This window comes from Nyctibius grandis, chromosome 11 (genome assembly GCF_013368605.1).
Source record: "Nyctibius grandis isolate bNycGra1 chromosome 11, bNycGra1.pri, whole genome shotgun sequence".
Lineage (NCBI taxonomy): Eukaryota > Metazoa > Chordata > Aves > Nyctibiiformes > Nyctibiidae > Nyctibius > Nyctibius grandis.
Genome location: NC_090668.1, coordinates 26942905 through 26962259, shown reverse-complemented (window position 1 = coordinate 26962259; position 19355 = coordinate 26942905). Strand labels below are relative to the sequence as shown.

The window sequence follows — 19355 nt, the reverse complement described above, 5'->3', positions numbered from 1 at the left end:
ATAAATTTAAAATAAAAACTTCTTCTAACCTGTCTTTGGCATTCTCTTCTTCATATATTAATCCTGCTCTGACAGTCAGTTTGTACCAAAATAGATATTTTTTTTTCCCCAATACTGGAGTAATTTTTCAAAGAAAAGGAAAAAAATGGGGGCTCAGCAGGGTACTTGCTAAGGGTCAGGGGCCCTGTGCAATGGTTTCTGTTAGGGAACCTGGAGCACTCGTTCTCTGCCAGCTTGGGGGGGTTCCCAGGGTCTCCAGCAGGTGCTCAGCATCCCCGTCTTGAGCAGAATTTGTCCCTTAAGGTGTCTGATGTCTAATTAAATCTTTCCTGGAGGCAGAAGGAAGGTCTCCAAGCCCCGGTGTTCAGTGCTGACGGGGGGGTCCAGCAGGAACCTGCCGCTGCGCTGTTGTAGAAGAATTTTTAAGCACAACCTTTAGTATAAGCTTTGATCTGAGTTTGGGTTTAGGAAGATGTGTTTAGGCCAGAGCTATCTTATAATACGTTACCAGATGCAACCAGAGTGCTGCTCACCAGGCCTGGAGTGTTTGTTCTCAGCCTCCTCCTTGGACAGACCCAACCCAGGGCTGGTTTAAAACCCACACAAGCTAATCATGGAGAGAAGTTTAAACAAAGGACAATTAATTAATTAGAAACAGGTGTTTTGCTAGATAAAGAGAAATTAGTAAGCAGAGGGTGCTTGCTTTAGCTAAACTCTTAATAGTACATCTTGAAGTCTCAGAAGTGTGTGAGACAGGATCAGCAGACGTGATTAAGAAGATGATGACCCAAAGACGACCGTGAAACTGGAACAGGAATTGGAACCAGAAAAGAAGAATTTACCTGAGACAAGGGATTGTGATGGACTTCAATAAATGAGGAGTTTTGAGAACTAAAATGGAAATAATAAAGGCTTTGGACTTCATGTAGTATAGAAACTGTGCGGGTTCTTTGAGTTGCCATTCACGGAGGTGGTGGCCCAGCTCGGAGCTGGCAATAAAGCAAAGCTGGAGGTACCCACGTCTGGGCAAGTCCTTGGACAACCATCACGGCCAGACCGGGCTTGTGCAGCAGCTTGGGGGACCAGGAGGAAAGGGGGGGGTTTGTGTCGCAGTTGCGGCGAGGCCATGGGAGGCTCCTGGTGACCTGGGTGAGTGGGCTGCTAAAAGGCCAAATTCCTCGAGGGTTTTGAGCTGAGTTTTTTTACTCAAGTCAAATAATTGGTCCCGACACCATAAATGCTGTACAAAGCTCATACCAACTCTGGTTCTCATGATATTTAAATATTTATTTAAATTTAAAAATACTTTTAATGGCACCAATGATTTTATGCTAACTAAGATATTGAATATGTAGAAAAAGGTACCTTTTTGAAGGAAAAAATGTAACTTACAGTATTTGGCACATGAAAGGTTAATTCCTAGTTTGTTTTTTTTTTTATGAAAACTAAGAAATTCACATTTTCAGGTATTTGACCATCTACTGCTTAAAGATGCAGTATGCTAGTATGACTTTTTTCTGATATAAGAATCTATGGAAACAACATTTTAATATAAAGACAGGTAAAACTAACAGGTAGTGAAACACGAGACGTAATATGGAACATACAGGAAAAACATACAATGAAAAAAAATCACCAGTTCTTGTGGTTTTGCAGTAAAACGCTGGGTGAACACTGCAGAGGTAACCGAGGTCGGGCAGCGCTAGTCTAGAGTAAGCCAGTGTGGAAGGTGCCAAGGGCCCTACTCGGAGGCTCCGTGTGGAAGGATGATCCCGTGTACGGGGCGGACGGGGCTGTGCTGTTAACGACGTCACGCGGTACATCAGCGGTGAGGAGGAGGAGGGAACGCTGCATCTTCAACCCGGGGCGAAAAACGGCAGGTTCGGGACTACCACGCACTGCATAGAAACACCAGTAACTACAGACTGAGGTAGGAACACTACACTAAGAGTTCGGTTTGCTTGTGTTGCATAAAACAGGATTATCACATACAAATCGCTCCTCCCGTCTCCTCGCAGCGTCTCCTGCCCGCTCGGGAGCCGGGGGCCGCACGCGAGCCCCTCCTCAGCCCTTGTGCTGTAAGCGGGCGGCCGCCGCGGCGTCCTCGGCTTCGGTCTGATCCCCCCGGCAGAGAGCAGTTAATGGGACCCCTTTCGTTATTGCAGTGACAAATGATCCGAGTCTGGCTGACTCGTGGTGTCGGATCAAGCATCATCATCATCATCATCACGCTCCTTCGCCAGGCGCCAGCTGAGCGGGTCGGGACCGGGCAGGAGCCGGCGGTGGGATGCTCAGAGACAAGACCATGGAGATCAGGCTGCTTAAAACTGCAGTTATGGCCCCAGCTTACGGAAAAATCTCTCCCTGAGATGAAAGAAAAAACTTGCTCACCTGTGTTCACCTTGTTCTGTTAAGTATGGCCAACTCCTCACCCCAAACTCAACAGAAGTGGCTTTTATTGCTCCCTTGTGAATCGACTGCGGCTTCCCCGGCGCTGGCGTCCCGGCGGGTGTGTCACGAGTACGATGAGTCGGGTTTATTGATTTTTGCTTCACAACAGCTGGGTCTAACGGTTGTCCACTGGCTTGTTCAGTGTCACCTCCACTCCCGTCCTCTTTATCTTCAGGAAAGTCACAAAACTAGAGCTCCTTTCTCTGCTTCAAAACTAGCAACGGGTTAATCTGGTGTTAGGCGTCCGGGCTACAAAAGCGTTTACTCCTAAACCATTTGCTCAGCCTGAGCCGCTTGGTACAGCTCACCCAATCCGTACAGTAAAAAAAGATTAGATTCGATAACAAAATAGCGTTTTGTTGTTAAAATAGACGTTGAAACAGTCTCTTTTCTTTTTTTTTTCTTTTTGTTTGTTTTGTACAAAACAGGTACAACTGCTGGAGGCTAAAGGTCTTCCTAATAAAGCCGACACGGTCACCACCGGCTGCGCGCCCAGGCTCGGCCGAGGGTGCCTGGGGGGCTCTCGCCTGCCCGCGCCCTCCCGGCCCTCCGAGCCACCTCAAGGCTTCGGAAAGCAGCGAAAGGCCGAGCCTGCAGCGGGGCGAGGGCTCCTGGTCACCGGGCGATGCTGCGCCGTGGGGAGCCGGCTCACACCCCCCTGGGTGAAACATCCCCCGATATCGTCCCGCTGCGCCTCGGAGGCTCCGGTGAGCGGGGGGGGGGTGGCTGCGAAGCGGGACGGGGAGGCGGTGGTGTGCACAGTGGCGGGTTAAACACAGCACACGAGTGTTTAAATCAACCCTCGGTAGCACCAGTGCTAAAGCTCCTGCGTAAGACGCATCGCCGGGCGCTGCTCGGGGCGGTAAGAACAAAACAAATCCCTCTCGGTGCTTCCAGAGTCGTAGGAATTGAAACGGTGGAGTGTTGTGCGGGCTCCGGGGGTGGGAGCACGGGCAGGAGGAGGCCCCGGGGGCTGCGCCCACCCCCTCCCCGCTCCTCCCGGGCAGCCTCCTGGGCCGCGCTGTGCTCTGGGTCGGGAGGGGAGGGTGAGGGTGGGTGCCGAAGGACGGCGGCAGGTCTCTCCCCAGGCCCCCGGCTAGTCACGAGCCTTCAGGTGTCAATGAGCAGGCTTACCACGGCGCGGACTTTGCAGGCAAACCATCGCCTGAGGGGACAAAAGTATTGGTAATGGAACTGCTCGAACTCGGGGGTCTGGCGGATATCACGGAAAAAGGCAGTGTCAAGGTCGGACTCGGTAAGGACGATGAGGAGGAGGAGCAAAACAAAGAGGAGTCCAACTGTCACAAGGAGCAAACGGAGGACACTTAAAACAAACTTATTCACCTGTTCGGCCTGCGCCGCCCCCAGGCCGCCGGCGCCAGGGCACAGGGCCCGCAGCTCGCCGCCCGCCTCCTCCGCCTCGGCCGCCGCCGGCGTGCCGGCCTCCGACTCCTTCTCCTCCTCGATGCTGCACGGGGCCCCGTTCGCCTGCCGTGAGAGCAGCATCAGCTCCAGGCTGTGCTCGGCCACCGGCGTGGGCAGCACGCTGTCCGCCGGGCTGTAGTTCTCGTCGGCGATGACGGCCACCCGCTCGCAGCTCTCGGCGCGGCCGCTCCGGCCGGGGGCCACGAAGGCGTCGCCGTGGGAGGCCGAGCGCACCGGGGTGGAGTGGGCGCTGTCACGGAGGGACTCCAGGCCTGGGGGGACGGCAGGGGAGAGAAGGGAGATGCTCAGTGGGGTGGAGGGAGGGGTCCCTCCGCTGGAACCCCCCCTCACCCGGTGCTGCCCCCAGCCCGGTGTCACGGACTGGTTGGGGTTGGAAGGGGCCTCTGGAGATCACCCACCCCAACCCCTGCCCAAGCAGGGTCACCCAGAGCACGTTGCACAGGGTCGCGTCCAGGCGGGTTTGAATATCTCCAGAGAAGGAGACTCCCCCCTCCCTGCGCAGCCTGTGCCAGGGCTCTGGCACCCTCACAGCAAAGAAGTTCCTCCTCACATTCAGATGGAACTTCCCATGTTTCAGTTTGTGCCCGTTGCCCCTTGTCCTGTCACTGGGCACCACTGAGAAGAGTCTGGCCCCATCCCCTTGACACCCCCCTGAGGTATCTGTGAGCATTGATAAGATCCCCCCTCAGTCTGCTCTTCTCCAGCTGAGCAGCCCCAGCTCCCTCAGCCTCTCCTCGTAGCAGAGATGCTCCAGCCCTCTGACCATCTCCGTACCCTCCGCTGGACTCTCTCCAGTAGCTCCTGGTCTGTCTTGAACTGGGGGGCCCAGAACTGCACACAGTTACTCCAGGTGTGGCCTCACCAGGGCCGTGTAGAGGGGCAGGAGAACCTCCCTCGACCTGCTGCCCACACTCTTCCTCACGCACCCCAGGACACCACTGGCCTTGGCCCCAAGGGCACATTGTTGGCTCATGGGGAACTTGGTGTCCCCCAGAACCCCCAGGTCCTTCTCTGCAGAGCTGCTCTCCAGCCTGTACTGGCGGTGTCCCCCACGGGGACAGGGCACAGCTCCCACCGGCTGTTTTTTGTTGTTGTTCTTGGCCCCTCGGGGCCAGCAGCCGCAGCCCTTGGCAGCCCCTTCGCTGCGGCTCGTGACTGCAGCAGCGACGCTCAAACACCCGCGTGACCTGTCACTGTCACCCGCTGGCCATCAGCCGGGGCTTGTCGTCAGCCCATCACAGACATGTCCCTGGGCTGTAGCTGCGGTGGGGGGTGCAGGGAGGGGTTGGGGGGCAGAAACGCACCCCGAGGGGTCCGCGCTGGGCAGCTGGTGGGTCCCTGCTGGCCCCGAGCCGGGGACGGGAGGTGAGCTCTCCCCCGGCGCCGTGGTGACAGCCGAGCCCCCCCAGACCCCCGCACGCCGAAGGGCACAGTGGGGTCCCGGCCGAGCCGGAGCCCCACGCGCAGCATGGCCCCGGGACCAGCACCCGCCCGCCCGGGGTGGGGATTCAGACCCCCCGGGAGGACACGGGCGGCCGCGGGGGCTGCGCCTGCCCGGCCACGGGACACGCCAGGAGCCACAGCCCCATCCCGTGCCAAGCAGGCTGCCCAGGGCCTGGAGTCACACTGGAGTCACTGACGCCTCCGATTTCTATTGATTCACTACCAAAAATAAAGTGTTTTACACCCCCTGAGGCACACGGAGGAGCGAGAGGCGCAGGGCGAGCCGTGGGCCAGCCCAGCGCAGAGCCGGGCAGGCTGCCCCTCGCGCCAAGGCTGGGCACATCGGGCAGGACGAGGGGAGCTCCTCTCCCCCCCAGCCGCCCCCATCACAACCCCTCCCTCCCAGAAACCCCACAAATGTGGGGCTTGGTCCTTGCAGCTCTCACAGCAAGCGGGGCAGGCGACGGGGCACCGTGCCACCGCAGCCTCCCGTGCGTCAGGGATGGTGTCTGGAGGTGGTGGTGGCTGGGACCAGCGGGTCCCCGGTGCCACCTGGCTGTGAGGGGCACAGTGCACCCAAGCACCACGGCACGGTGTCACCGGGTGCCCTGGCCCCACGCTGCTGCAGGGTGCAGCGAGGAGCCCGCAGCCCGTCCCGCCTGCATTCCCCGGGGCTTTGCAGCCTCCTGCTGTAAATCCTCCCCAGATGCCTCCGGATCCATCCCGGCTTAACGCGGGTGCTGCCGCGGGCACCGAGCGCGAGGGGCAGCCCAGGCGACGACCACAGCGGGGGAACCGACGTGTCCTCACCCCGAGAGCTCTGTCTGCTGGGGTGTCACAAAGCTCATGGGGACATCCCCTCCCTTGCTGCACCCCCAGCGGGGTGGGCACCCCCCGGGGCGGGCAGCCGATGGGGTCCCCTGCTCACCACTGCAGTGAGAGCGGTGCTGCTCCCCCCAGACCCAAACCTTCCTGCCACCAGCTCGCTCCACAGGATGGATGTAAGAAGCCAGAGAACCCGGGGAGAGCTGGGTCCGGCCCCGAAACTGGAGCTGCTTCATGGCACTAACGACCCAGGGTCCAGCCAGCACGGAGACCCCAGCCCGCGCCCCGCAGCGCACGTCCCGCACCCGACATCCCCACACCCTACACCCGCCTGGGGCTGCGGTCAGGGGGAGCCCACGGGGATCCCTCCGGGTGAGACCCCAGACCCCGTGCAGCCCAGCGGCACGGCGTTACCTGGTGTGGGCACATCCCCGGGGCCACGCGGAGCGTCGCGGCCGAGGCCGGGCAGAGCGGGGAGGAGCGGCAGAGCCCCCAGCGCGCGGGCCAGCAGCCGCGGCCCCAGGGCCAGCACGCGGACCCGCACCTCCCGGCAGCAGTGGTTGATGAGCCGCAGGTGGACGCTGACTTTGGTTTTAATCTTTACCAGGCACTTCACCATGGCGGCGTGGGCCGGCCCGCGGCACCGGGCACCCACTGGGGCTGCGGTGGGAGCGGGGACGGCCGCTCGCCCGCGGCGCGGCTGACGCAAGCCCAGGGTCGGGGCTATTTTGGGCTCCTGCATTTCCCCAGGACCGAGCTGAAGTGAGAGCGAAGGAAAGCAGCTGGCGGCAGGGCGGGGGCTGCCGGGGCAGGGGTGGTGCGGGGAGCCTGTGCCAGCTCGGGGTCGTTTATCGTGGGAGGCTATTTAATGCTCTGGCCGCTTCGCAACGGCACGTGGGCGGGGGGGAGAGGGTGCTCACATTTAACTGGTGACCCTGTCTGGCAGCTGCCAGGCACGCTCCTGCCCCCAAAATCAGCGCCGACGTCAGCCCCGGGCTCCCTCCCTGGAAATGAACCCCCCCCGCTCCGAGGGGCCCGTCCCCGCGGGCAGGCAGCGTCCCCGCACCCTGTCCCTGCCCGCAGCCCAGGCAGCAGGATCGGTGCGGCTGTGCCAGGGCACGGGCTGGCCCCGCAGGGTGCCCCCACCCCGGCCCCACGCTCCCTGCTGTCCCTGGGCCCTTGTCCCCTCCGTTTTCCAAATTTCTGCGCATCCGACTCACCCCCTCAGCACCCACCACACACCCTGCTCTGCGTCACCCCCGTGTCCCCGGGAGCCAGACCCTGCCATCACTGGTGACTGTGGCACAGCCCCAGCCCCAGCGCTGTCCCCAGCCCCGCGGGGCAGCTCCAGGGCTGGTCCCAGTTTGTCCTCTGCCAACCCTCCTTCCTGGTACATCCCATCCCCACACAGCCCCAGCCCCGGGCACAGGGGCACCAGCCTCCCCGACGCAGGCTGGCCCAGCGCTCCGGCCTGGCAAGCCATCGGCGGTGGCCACCGGCCACCCAGGAGCAGCTCCCAGGGGGTGACAAGTTCTTTGCAGAGCAGCTGATCCTGCACAGGGGCAGAGCCTGGCAGCTCCCAGTGCCGCCAGCCCTGCTGGGACCCTGCATGGGCAGAGCAGAGCGAGGGACGGGGCTGGGGGGAAGCTCAGGAGCAGGGCTCAGCTCCTCCCGGGAGCTCCCTACCAGGGCACCCCGGCGCCTTCTGCTCTGGTTCCAGTTCAGTCTGACCCAGCACTGCTGAGCAGTTCTCCTCCACTGGACACTCCTGTCCCACAGCCGTCCTCCGCGTCGCCTGCGCTCAGCCACCAACGGCCCCGAGCCGCAGGAGCAACATGGGGTGTGCGGAGCCTTGTGAGACCCTGGGGACACGTCGGGGCCCATCCCTGCCCCGGCGTCCTCACACCAGCCATCAGGGGCTGCAAAAGCCAGGTGGTGAGTGCCTGCTTCTCGTGTGTGCGTGGGCACAGTGTGTGCGTGGGCGCACGTGTGCTTGTCCCCGGTGCCCCCCGCGAGCCGCCCGCGCCTACCTTCCATGATGGAGATGTGCACGGCTCTCCTCCGGGTGCGGGGCACACTGCTCAGCCGGGGGCCGTGTGTGATGGACGGGCAGCTCCGGCTCGGCACCAGCCCGGCCCTGCGGACGAGAACCGGGGCGGCGTCAGAGCCCCGGGGGGTGCCGGAGCGCCGGGAGGCTGCACCACGCCACGCCGCTGCCGCCGGGCTCTTACCGGTGAATCTCCGGGGGCTCCCTCTTGATCTTGGCGCTGGACTCCATCACCTCCTTCGCAACGCGGCCACTGCAGGGGTTCAAGAAGAGCAGCCATGAGCACTGAGCCGTGAACCCCCCCTGGCACAGCCCCCTCCCCACCACACGGGCCCGTACGGGGGGGCTCTGCCCACGGCTCCATATTTGCTGGAAGTGGGGGTGATGGCAAGAGCAGGGCAAGGCTGGGCTGACACCTCTGCTGCCACGTTTCCCTGCTTCTCCTGGGGCTGGACACCGTGGGGTCACCTCCCCTCTGGGGAGGGACACGCCACGGGTGCCTGAGCCCTCCCGTGCCAGCATCCTGCACCTCGCAGCTGGGGACGCGCTGGGGTCTCTCGTCGTGCAGGGATACGGGGTCCCAGGGCCAGGGAGGAGCAACACCCCCCAGCATTTAGGAATTGCAGCGATTCGTTTCGCTCCTTGTTCTCAAAAAAACAAACCCCAAAGCTCCATCCTGTCCCCTCCTCCACGCCTGTCCCTCCAAAAACCTGCAGTTCTGGGGCTGGGGACAGGGATGGCAGATTTGAGCAGAGAAAGGAGCGGTGATGGTACCAGGAGGGCCCTTGGGAAGCTCCCCCCAGCCCCGACCTGCTCCCCCCAGCCCCGACCTGCTCCCCCCAGCCCTGACCTGCTCCCCCCAGCCCATCCAAGGGAGCACCCCAACACACACACAGCCCCTGCTGCTGTTATTTACCTGTACCGGAACCGGCTCCCCTTGAAGAACAGGTTGCTGCTGGACACCGTCCGGACCTGGCTCGACTTCTCCAACCTGCAACGGCACCGAGAGCTGCGTGAGCGCCCTGCGGCACCGGCGGGGTGGGGTACGACCAGAGCAAAGCCCTGGAGATGCGAAACGCCACCAGGAACCAAACAAGCTGCCGGCAGCGGTGGGGTGGCACTGGTTGGCAGGACATGAGCACCCAGACCATCGTGGCATCACCCCGCAGCCCTCTCTGCCAGCACAGCACCTCTCCGCTGGCAGCGGGAGCGTTGCCCAGCCTGTGCCCAGGATCCTAGACTGACCCGCTGCCAACGGCTTCCCCGGAGGCTGGAGCGGTCTGGGGCTGCAGCTCATGCCAGGTCCCCGGGGGCCACCAGCATGCAGGAGCTGCACGAGGCTGATGCTCTCCAGGGGGACTAAAACCCTCGCCATGACCTCTGCACCGCAGGGGTGCAGGAATCACCCATCCCAGGCAGGATGGCACCAGCCCGGGGTGCAGGAATCACCCATCCCAGGCAGGATGGCACCAGCCCAGGGTGCAGGAATCACCCGTCCCAGGCAGGATGGCACCAGCCCAGAGTGCAGGAATCACCCGTCCCAGGCAGGATGGCACCAGCCCAGGGTGCAGGAATCACCCGTCCCAGGCAGGATGGCACCAGCCCAGGGTGCAGGAATCACCCGTCCCAGGCAGGATGGCACCCACCAGGGTCAGTCTGGCCAGCAGTGGGTAAAACCACCGTGAGGGACCGTCCTGTCCCCTCCTCATCCCGGGGTAGCCCCTCCCTCGCCCCGGGAGGAGCCCAGCAGCACCTCGTCCGAGCCCTCAGTCCACTCCACCGGGTGCTTAATCCAGCGGTAATTTACTGGCGTGATTAATCATAAAAAGATTTGTAAAGCAATATTGCAATTTCATTTCGTGTTAATAGAATGAGAAATGAGACCTGCTGATTGCAGCATTCCCACGGAGAACACAGCACACGCTCTATCTCGCATCTCGCTGATTAAAATAAAACCCATCACAAAGCACAAAACTGGCTGGTTTTACCTACAGCACGAGCAGGAGGGTCAAACTGACCAGTTCCCCCTGGCACCTCCCTGGTTTTTGGGCACAGGCCAGTCCATGACCCCTCCTGTTGGGGTGACAGCCCTTCCACAGCAGCCATCAGCAGAAAGCTGCCTCGATTGCCATGAACCAGGGAGCCAAGAGCTCCTGGGGAGGGGGACAACCCTCCCTGTCCCACCCAGACAGGAGCTCCCACCACCAGCCCGGAGGACCCCAGAGCGAGGAGGCTGCAGGGATCACAGAATCCCAGAATCAATGAGGTTGGAAGAGCCCTCTGGGCTCATCGAGTCCAACCATTGCCCTCACACCACCATGGCAACTAGACCAGGGCACTAAGGGCCATGTCCAGGCTTTGCTTAAACCCCTCCAGACATGGTGACTCCCCCACCTCCCTGGGCAGCCCCTTCCAATGGCTAATGACCCTTGCTGAGAAGAAATGCTTCCTGATGTCCACCCTGACCCTCCCCTGGCCAAGCTTGAGGCTGTGTCCTCTTGTCCTGTGGTCAAGATACGGTCAAGGATGGTCCCTTGAGCCACCGACCCAGCTGTGCAGGCTCGTGGCTGGAGCCCAGACTGCACCTCACCTCCCCAGGCCCTTGAATGTTTCCCATGAATAATTAACCGGTGCCAGACGAGCTGCCATTAACAGGGAAAATGCCCAAACACGCCTGGCACTCACTTGTAGAACGCCTGGTTCTCTATCCCGCACTTCCAGAGGTGCTTGCAGGCTTCTGGCGTCGGGGCAAAGTACGTGAGAACGATTTTCTTTTCCTAAAGGAGAACGACAAGGAGTGGGCAGGGGAACGGGTGAGCGGTGCCAGAGTGGACAGAGGTGGCGAGCGGCGGTGACACGGGGCTGATCCTCCCCGAGAGCTGCTCAGGACACGGGGAGACGTTGGAGCACCGGCCAGCGCCCCGGCACGGCACCTCGCACCGGGGATGGGCAGCCGCGACCTGTCACCCTCCTCCTCCCGCCCGCCTGCCTCTTTGAGTGTCCAGAAATATGTGTTTCTAAAAAAATCATGCTGATGGCTTGCATGGGAGCCAGCTTCAGCCAGAGGTTTTCAGGCTGGTTTCACTAACCAGGGCTGACCCAGTGGGATGGGGGGGGTGTGTGTGTATATATATATCTATATATAACCATGATAACCCCAACGGCAGCGTGTGGCCGCTGTGGGCAGGCACAGCGAGCAGCTGCAGGAGGTCCCAGGCTGGTGCTGAGGGCAGAGCTCTCACCGCAGAATCACACAGACTCCCAGCCTGGCTGGGGTGGGAAGGCACCTCTGGAGATCATCCAGCCCAAGCCCTGCCAGAGCAGGTTCCCCGGCACAGCCTGGGGCTCACCCGGCGTCCGCAGGCTCTAACGCCCACAGAGGGTCACCAGGGGGGTGCTGGGGAAAGCACTCACCTCCTTCTGACTTACGTACAGATAGAAAGTCTTCCCTTCGAACTTCATTTTGGTCACCTCGTTCCTGAAAGGAGAAGGCCGGGCAGGTGAGGGGCTGCGCGGAGCGCGGGGCAGCCCGGCTGGCTCACGGCACGGCCCCGGCCAACGCGCTTGCCGGGAGGTGCCGGTTGTGGGCTGGTGCTTTGGGGGGGCAGCGGGGCAGCCTCGGGACCCCTGGGAGGTGCCACGGGGTGGTGAGAGGAGCCCCAGCTCAGGGACCAGCAGCTGGGAAGGGGGATGCCCTGGGGTGAAGCTGAGCATCACTGGGGACCTCGTCAGTGGCAATGCCACCGGCCGAAATCTGGGACACAGCAAGGACCGAGGGACAACGCGACTGGGTTCAGAGGGGCTGGGGGGGCTTTCGGGGGACTCGGCCAACACATGGGTGGTGCAGGTTAATGTTGACAAATGCAGAAAACAAGCAGCCTGGGGGCAACAGACTCCGTGTCCTCTGCTCAGACCCCGTCCCAGCTCAGACGTGGGCACTGGGTGCGCTGACCACCATCCCGTACTGGCACATCGCCCCTGCCCCAGTGCGGTGTGAGCACCCAGCACTGAGATCCCCACATGCCCCCTCTGTGGGAGCTCCCCTGAGCATCCCCGAACACCCTGGGGGGACGCGGGGCTCCCCCTGCCCCTGCCCCGCAGCCCCCCGCACGCCCCAGGGCTGAGCGAGCAGGAGTGAGCCGGGCACCGCGGGCAATGCTGGCGGGGGGGGAACTCACCACTTGATGAAGTGAACCCTCTTGTTCCCCTGCAGCACAACAAAACCGAAGGGAGTGAAGGCCAAAAACGCCGCGTTCCCCGACACGTCCTGGAAGGAAACAGCAGCACCTCAGCACAACGCTGCCGAGCCCGCCAAGCCCACCGCCCTCGGCGACCTGTCCAGCTTCACCCGGACCCCAGCGCCCCGCACCAAAACCCGCAGCCAAACAACGGGGCCAGCAGCACGACCGAGGAGGAGCCTCACCGCAGCTCCCAGCTCCCGCGGTCCCACCGCTCAGGGGGGGCACACAGCGGGGGCGATGCCCCGCCAGCCCTCTCACTAATAATTAAGCCAGAAAATGGTAAAACCCGTCACAGTTGACTCCCTCCGAGCCCTGCACAGCCAGTGCAGCTGGGCGGCACCGAGACGGTTTAAAACCAGTAATTAGTGTCATGGACGGAGCAAGGCAGCAGTTTAACTTAATCATAATGTCTAGACTCGAGGGAAGCGATCATTAACTGCACTGGTGCGCACAGAGATGCTGAATTTTAACAATATTATGATGCAGCTGCGGCTGATCAGCAACTGTTGGATTCGCCCTGACTTTTATTCGGCCGGCAGACGCCCAGGCGGCTTTCGGAGGACGCCCAGTGAAGGGAAGGTGTGTGCCAGGCTCGGGATTCCTGTGCGTTGGGCAGGAAAAGCAGGCAAGGAATTTCACAGGGGCAGTGACAGAACAGTGATGCCCGCTTGGTGTCTGCAATGTTTTCTCGGGGGAAAGCGTGGCACGGGGCATCCCAGCGATGAGCAGACACAGAGCATCGGCGGGGCAGCTCTGCTCGCCGCGGGGACGTCCCGTGCCCAGGGTGTTCCCAGCTCAGGGGTACAATTCTCCCCCTCTGCTCCCAGTTGTGCCCTTCTCTGGCTTAATCAAGAGCCAAGACACCTTCTCTGCTGTCTGCTTTCCACCCTGGGACGCTGGATCGCGGTGCAGGGATGGCAGGGAGCCAGTGTCGTGATGAGACATGTGAATTTGAGCAGAGAACAAATGGGTTTTAAGTCCAGATTATATAAAAAATCCATCTTAATGTATCCAAGGTGAATGGCCAAAAGCAGAGAGCCCTGAACCTCAACTCAATGCCCTGCCCAAGGCAAGACGTGAACCCCCAAACTCCTCGTGCCCAAGGTGCAGCAGCTCTGTCTCACGGAGGAACATTCCTGTGCAGAAACCAGCCCGTGGGTAACGCACCGGCCCGGCAGCAGCTCCCGCAGTGCAGGTCTCGGGCTGCCCAAAGCGCTTTGGCTCTTTCCCAAACCTGGGAAAATCTTTGGGAAAGGGTCTCGGCAGAGGGATGTACCGTCCTGGTGGGTCCGGACCCCCCGCGCTGGGGGACGGGAGCTGGGGGCGCAGAGGCTGGACAGGGGCTGGGGATGCAGAATTCCCCGTCTGCTTTGCATCCCGCATCCATCTGCGTCCGATGGGATTATAAGGGATCAGAGGGACCCAACAGCAATGACACCCACAGTCAGTAAAGGGCACTTCAACAGCAAAGGGGATCACTGGCCAGGGGAGGGCAGAGCAATGGGCTGTCTCTGGCAGGTCAACACGTGGTGGTTCCTCAGACGCGTTCCTCACCCTGCTCCCACCCCAGATGACACGCTCCAGCAGAAGATGGGTGGCCGCTGTCTTTTGTAGCTGTCTGCGTGTGAAACCGCTTTCTTACAGCTCCCCTAAAGGCTTCTGCAGTCCCCCCTCCCCGCTCCCCTCTGTGCACAGGCTGGGGGGGCCGCTGGCTCCAGCACGTCCCACGCACCACGGCTCTGCCCCGCCACAGCCCGCGGGCAGGGGACAAAGGGCTGCGCTTGGGACTGGTCACTGGTACCTCTGCAGCGTGTTACCAGCTGGAGCGAGGGATGGTGTTCACAAAACTGTTTTACCTTGCAGGGGTGTGGGTCAACCCCGTAGGTCTCCAGAGTCTGGGCTTTCCTGAGGAAATTCAGCTCTGAAGTAGCTGGTGTCTGCCCACTACGGGAGGGAAAACAGGAAAAAAAGGCTATTCCATGGGAGCCACGAACGTGACAGTCAGCCCTCGGCTACGGGGCTTCTGCTAACGACGAGAGGCACCAGCCACGGCATATTCCCGTTACACTCGTCAGCACAGTCAATCTGCAGGAGACCAGAGCTGACACCCAGCCCTCCTCCTGCCAGCTGGACCCAGCAGGAGACGCGCTGAACCAGCAGCACCAGCAAGGACCCAAATTCAGGAGCATCTGCAAAATTTAGGGTTGAACTTCCTACATGCAGCGCAGGCATTTCTTCAGCGGGGAGGAAAGGGGAGGTAGCTGGGCAGAGGGCAGCAGCCCACGTAATGACAGGGTTCTGGGGGGTTAAAAGCCACCCCCCATCCTGCCCGGGGACCAGCACGGGGCTGCCCGGTCGGGACGTGGCCCTGGAGGCCCCGTCAGTGCCATGGGGGGACGGGGCGCTGCTGACGGTCTCTCACACCTCGTGACTCCCAAGCAGGGCAAAGGCAGGAGGGGAGATGGCAGGAGGGTATCTCGGGGGGGTTGGTCACTGTCCCCGTCCCACTGGGGAAGACCAGGGATCCCCCAGGCTGCGCTAGCTGAGCCAACAGCCAGGAGCAGGAGAAAACCTCCCTGGGGCAGGAGGGATCGGGGCTGATTTTGCAGCAGGACTGGACTGCTGAGTTGCTGGTGTGTTTTTTTATTTGTCTGCACTTTCTGCAGCTTGTCCTTGGCCGCTCGGTCACGCTCCTCTCGTGGGGTGTTTGCTGTGATGCCTCTACACCCCCTAACCACCTGCCTTCCCCAAGCCTGCCCTGCTCCGCATCCCTGCTGCCACCAACGCTGCCAGGAGCCCTGCTGCCTCTCAGCTGGGTCTGACAGACCCAAGCGGTGAGTGCTCACCCCACGGCACGACCAAAAACCCCAAACAGGGATAAAAACCAGCCGAGCACCAGTAACCCCCCCAGCAGCGCCGGCCCTACCTCAGCTCCGACTTGTGGATCTCCGCAATTTTCCTCTCCAGCTTCTCCGAGTGTTTGGGGAAGAACTGGAACTTGGAGCTGTAGCCTTCGGGGTGCTTCCCCGGGTCGTAGTCCCCGATCTCGGCTGGTGGGAGACAGAACTGGTCAGGAGCAGCAGCACAGCCCAGACCGCAGCGTCATCCCCACCCCGGCAGCACCGGCCTGGCAGGGTCAGGGCTCGGGGCACCCCGGGGACGCTGCTCCGACCCTCCCCAGCAGGAGGGATCCTTTGTAAGGCATTAACTGCGCCCAATTAATTGGGCCAGGGTTTCACCACCCGCACAGCAAAGAATTTCCTCCTCACATCTCATCTCAATCTCCCCTCTTTCAGTTTAAAACTGTTCCCCCTCGTCCTGTCACTATTTGCCCTTGTACAAAGCCCCTCTCCAGCTTTCCTGTAGCCCCTTCAGGCACTGGAAGGTGCTAGAAGGTCTCCCCGGAGCCTTCTCTTCTCCAGGCTGAACAGCCCCAGCTCTCTCAGCCTGTCGCCAGAGCAGAGGGGCTCCAGCCCTCGGAGCATCTCCGTGGCCTCCTCTGGACTCGCTCCAACAGCTCCGTGTCCTTCTTCTGTTGGGGCCCCAGAGCTGGACGCAGCACTGCAGGGGGGGTCTCAGGAGAGCGGAGCAGAGGGGCAGGATCCCCCCCCTCGCCCTGCTGGCCACGCTGCTGGGGATGCAGCCCAGGGTATTGTCCTGCTCCGTCGCACAGTTGACATTAATAATGGCCATACACCACCTTGGCACTGCGGGCAGGGCAGGCAGGAGGATGGACCAGAGACCCCACCAGCGATCCTCACCCCCCGCTAGCCCAGCACCACCCTCCACTAGCCCAGCACCGCACAGCACAAGCACAGTCTTGAAGCACGAGCGGGATGACATTTGTATTCTGGGTGCAGTGATCTGTTGTAAGTGCAATAATGTAATCAGGACTTAGCATGAAAAGCAAATTTATCTTGTCACAAAGCATTACCCTGAAGGATATAGGCGGCCAGCAAAGCAGCATCCGACGTCTTGCAGAGGAGGCGGCCGTGGTAGAGATCCCTTTTGATCTGCAGGAAGACTAAATACCTGAGGACAGACGAGAGAGTCCATTTATTAAGCAAAGTTTAAATTACCTAAACAGGCAATTTAGATGTGGAATATCTGCCACCAGACACTTGCACTAACACTTCTCTCCGAGCAGCCCATTTCTAAGACATGACGCTTGCTAGGAGTGAACCAGTGCTAATCACCGGGCAGCTCCCCGGGGCAGGGGCTGTCCCAGCCCCGCTCCAGCCCGCGGGGACGGGGGCACGGCGCTGGGCTGATGAGGGCTCCACCGCCCCAGCTCCCCGCAGCGCGGCAGAGCTGCTGGCCCAGAGCTCCCTCGGCGCAGAGACCCTCGGCCGCGCGGTCCCAGCAGGGAGGACACGAAGGGAGGGAGCCCACAGCCAAGGGCTGCTGGTCCCTCCCGCCTGCCAGCCCCGGTGCTCCCCGCCATGCTTCACCCTGGTTCGGGGAGCGATGCCCAACGCGATGCAACCGCCCCAGCCCAGGCGCCCAGGGACGATGCTCTGGTCCTGCCATCCTGCATCCCAGTCCTGCATCCCTGCCCACTGCTCAGCCTCCCCATAAGGTGATTTTTCTCCTTCCCCAACTTTCTGCACCCTCCAGGTCTCTGCGTACGCACCCCCTGCCCTCTCCGTGCTCACCACCCCACCCAGAGCGAGCTGCCTCCTGCGCTCGCCCATCTCCATGCCCCAAAGCCCAGTGAAAATATAAACTACGCTGGAAAATCACATATTTGAATGAGTTTAAGCCTAAGTGACAGTCTGGGCTGAGTCACGTGGCAACGTGTTTGGGAAAACCTTTTGATGGTAAAAGTGACAGAGTGAAGGAGCAAAATGGGAACTGGGGAGCTGGGAAATGTGTTTAAATACTCAGACCTGCACTCTGCAATATCTCTGTCACGCTTCATTTCTCAAGTCTGTATTTATCATGAGATAAACCACTAATTTTCACAGATAAAAGATATTAAAGAGAAATCCAGATATTAAAGTGTACTCGGTCCAGAGGAAAGCGGATTTTCAGCCCAGGTTTCAGCTGCAGGTGCAGGCACACCTCGAGCGGGTCCCCTAAAACGTGCCTGTCCAAAACCCACCTCAGTCTTATCCAAGGCAGCTGCCTGCAGCTGGACATGAACACACCTCAAACCAGGCCCAGCGAGGGGGCACAGGGCTCTCCACAAGAGCCTTCCTCCTCATCTGCATCGCCCCTCTACACCAGACCCTGAAGAACTTGAACTTTCCCAGGCTCCCAAATCACATCTTAAGGGATTTTTTGTTTTTGGGTCCTTCTGTGAAACACAAGCAAAGCTTTCATCAGTGTCGTACGTTATCATGGGGAAACCAAACTCCAGAAAGTTTCTGAAACACCTCACCATCCTCTAACTGATCTGTCCAGCAAAAATACAGGTATCACTAATGCAAAACTGAAGCAAAAAGCTGAGCCCAGGTACATTCCAAACACGCTGCAAAAGCCCAGACATCCTCTCTCGTTCGCTGCCCGCAGAAAGAGACCCAAAATCCCAAGAATTAAATCCTGGAGTATATTTAGCTCTAGCAGTAAGCCTGCTTAATTCTCCACGCGCTTAGCACAGACCCCAGCTACTCATGGGGAATGGGTAAGGGCAGCCAGGGCGAAGGCAGCAGCAGCATCCCAGCGCCCGGCCGGGGCCCTGCTGCCCTCCCCGGGCAGAGCTGGTGGGTGCTCCGGAGCTCTGGTGGCAGCAGGGCTGGGCTGGGCTGCTTCAGCATCGCGGGAAGGCTGCCAGCCCTTTACTCAGTGTTTACTTCTCTCTGGTTTTCACCATAAAGTTTTGGATGCCTTTAAGAAGCAGCAACTTTTCCCCACAATACAACAGAGGGTAAAGGGGAACTGAAGGTGTTTTGGGGTAGACACAGAGCAGGCAGCTGGCCTGCCTCCATCCCTGGGGCCGGAGGAGAGGAGAGGTCCCTACATGAGCTGCCCCTGGTCTCTGCAGGACATTGGAAGAGGGCAGCTGGTAAGCAGGAGCTGCTGCCCAAAAGGTGCCAGTCCGCTGACCAGCCAAAGCACCCTGATGGCAAACCCCAAGCCCTCTCCTGGGCGCAGGGCTGGCAAGGGACCTTGCAGCCTCAACGGGAACACCACTGACACGTGCTGGTGGGGGACGGTGGGTGCCCACGCCACGGCAGCGCTCCGTGCCCCTGGCATGCTCCCTCCAGCCTGCCTGCACCCGCCCCGCACCGTTTTTATCACCTTCTCCCCAGCAAACCCCTTGCAAAAGCAACTAAAGAATTATCTGCAGCAATAACGGCAAAAGGTCCCAGGGGAAAATGCAGAACCTTTGGCAAAGGCCCAGCTGCCCCAGGCAGAGACCCAACCCTCTGCTCCCGGGCTGTCGGGCCCCGCAGATCCACAGCCCCAGCTTGTTTCCCAGAGCTGCTGCGAGTGCTCTTCACTCCTTCCTCCTGGCAGGAAGAGCGGCACGAAGAGCCCCTAAAGATAGAAACTCGAGAGAGGCGCCGTCAAGTTGCTGCATCGTGGTTTATCACCCGTTTCTCCCAGAGCATTCACGCCCCTTACGTAAACGGGACGGGGCTAATTACTTCCAGGGGACATCAAGGGCGCTGGAGACACTCAAACCCCTCCCGACAGACCAAGAACACAGAATGACAGCCCGAGCTGAGGGTGGGCTCAGGCAGCGGCACCAGCAGCAGGTTCAGAAGCAGCATCAGCAGACACAGAAAATGGGCTGTGTGGCCATTCAGTGTGATTTGGAGAGACCAGAGAGCTGGGCAAAGAGGAACCTCGAGGGTCAACAAGGATAAGTGCAGAGTCCTGCACCTGGGAAGGAGGAATAAAATGCACGAGCCCAGGTGAGGAGGCGATCTGCTGGAGAGCAGCTCCGGGGAGAA

General features: G+C 60.5%; 1 protein-coding gene across 3 annotated transcripts in view; it reads right to left on the bottom strand.

Annotated features, from left to right (window-relative positions):
* Positions 1–1266: 1266 nt before the first annotated feature.
* The window catches only part of FRMD5 (FERM domain containing 5), a 76723-nt gene continuing 58634 nt past the window's right edge, over positions 1267–19355 (bottom strand). For 2 of the 3 annotated variants that reach the window (XM_068410280.1, XM_068410281.1), the window contains 10 exons: positions 16388–16485; positions 15380–15503; positions 14310–14397; positions 12391–12479; positions 11627–11690; positions 10898–10989; positions 9129–9203; positions 8397–8465; positions 8196–8302; positions 1267–4148 (listed from right to left, as the gene is read on the bottom strand). In XM_068410280.1, the coding sequence (XP_068266381.1) occupies positions 3562–4148; positions 8196–8302; positions 8397–8465; positions 9129–9203; positions 10898–10989; positions 11627–11690; positions 12391–12479; positions 14310–14397; positions 15380–15503; positions 16388–16485 (1393 nt within the window). In that variant the 3' untranslated portion in view covers positions 1267–3561. The remainder of the gene's footprint in view (positions 4149–8195; positions 8303–8396; positions 8466–9128; positions 9204–10897; positions 10990–11626; positions 11691–12390; positions 12480–14309; positions 14398–15379; positions 15504–16387; positions 16486–19355) is intronic. The other variant, XM_068410282.1, reaches the window with a different exon arrangement.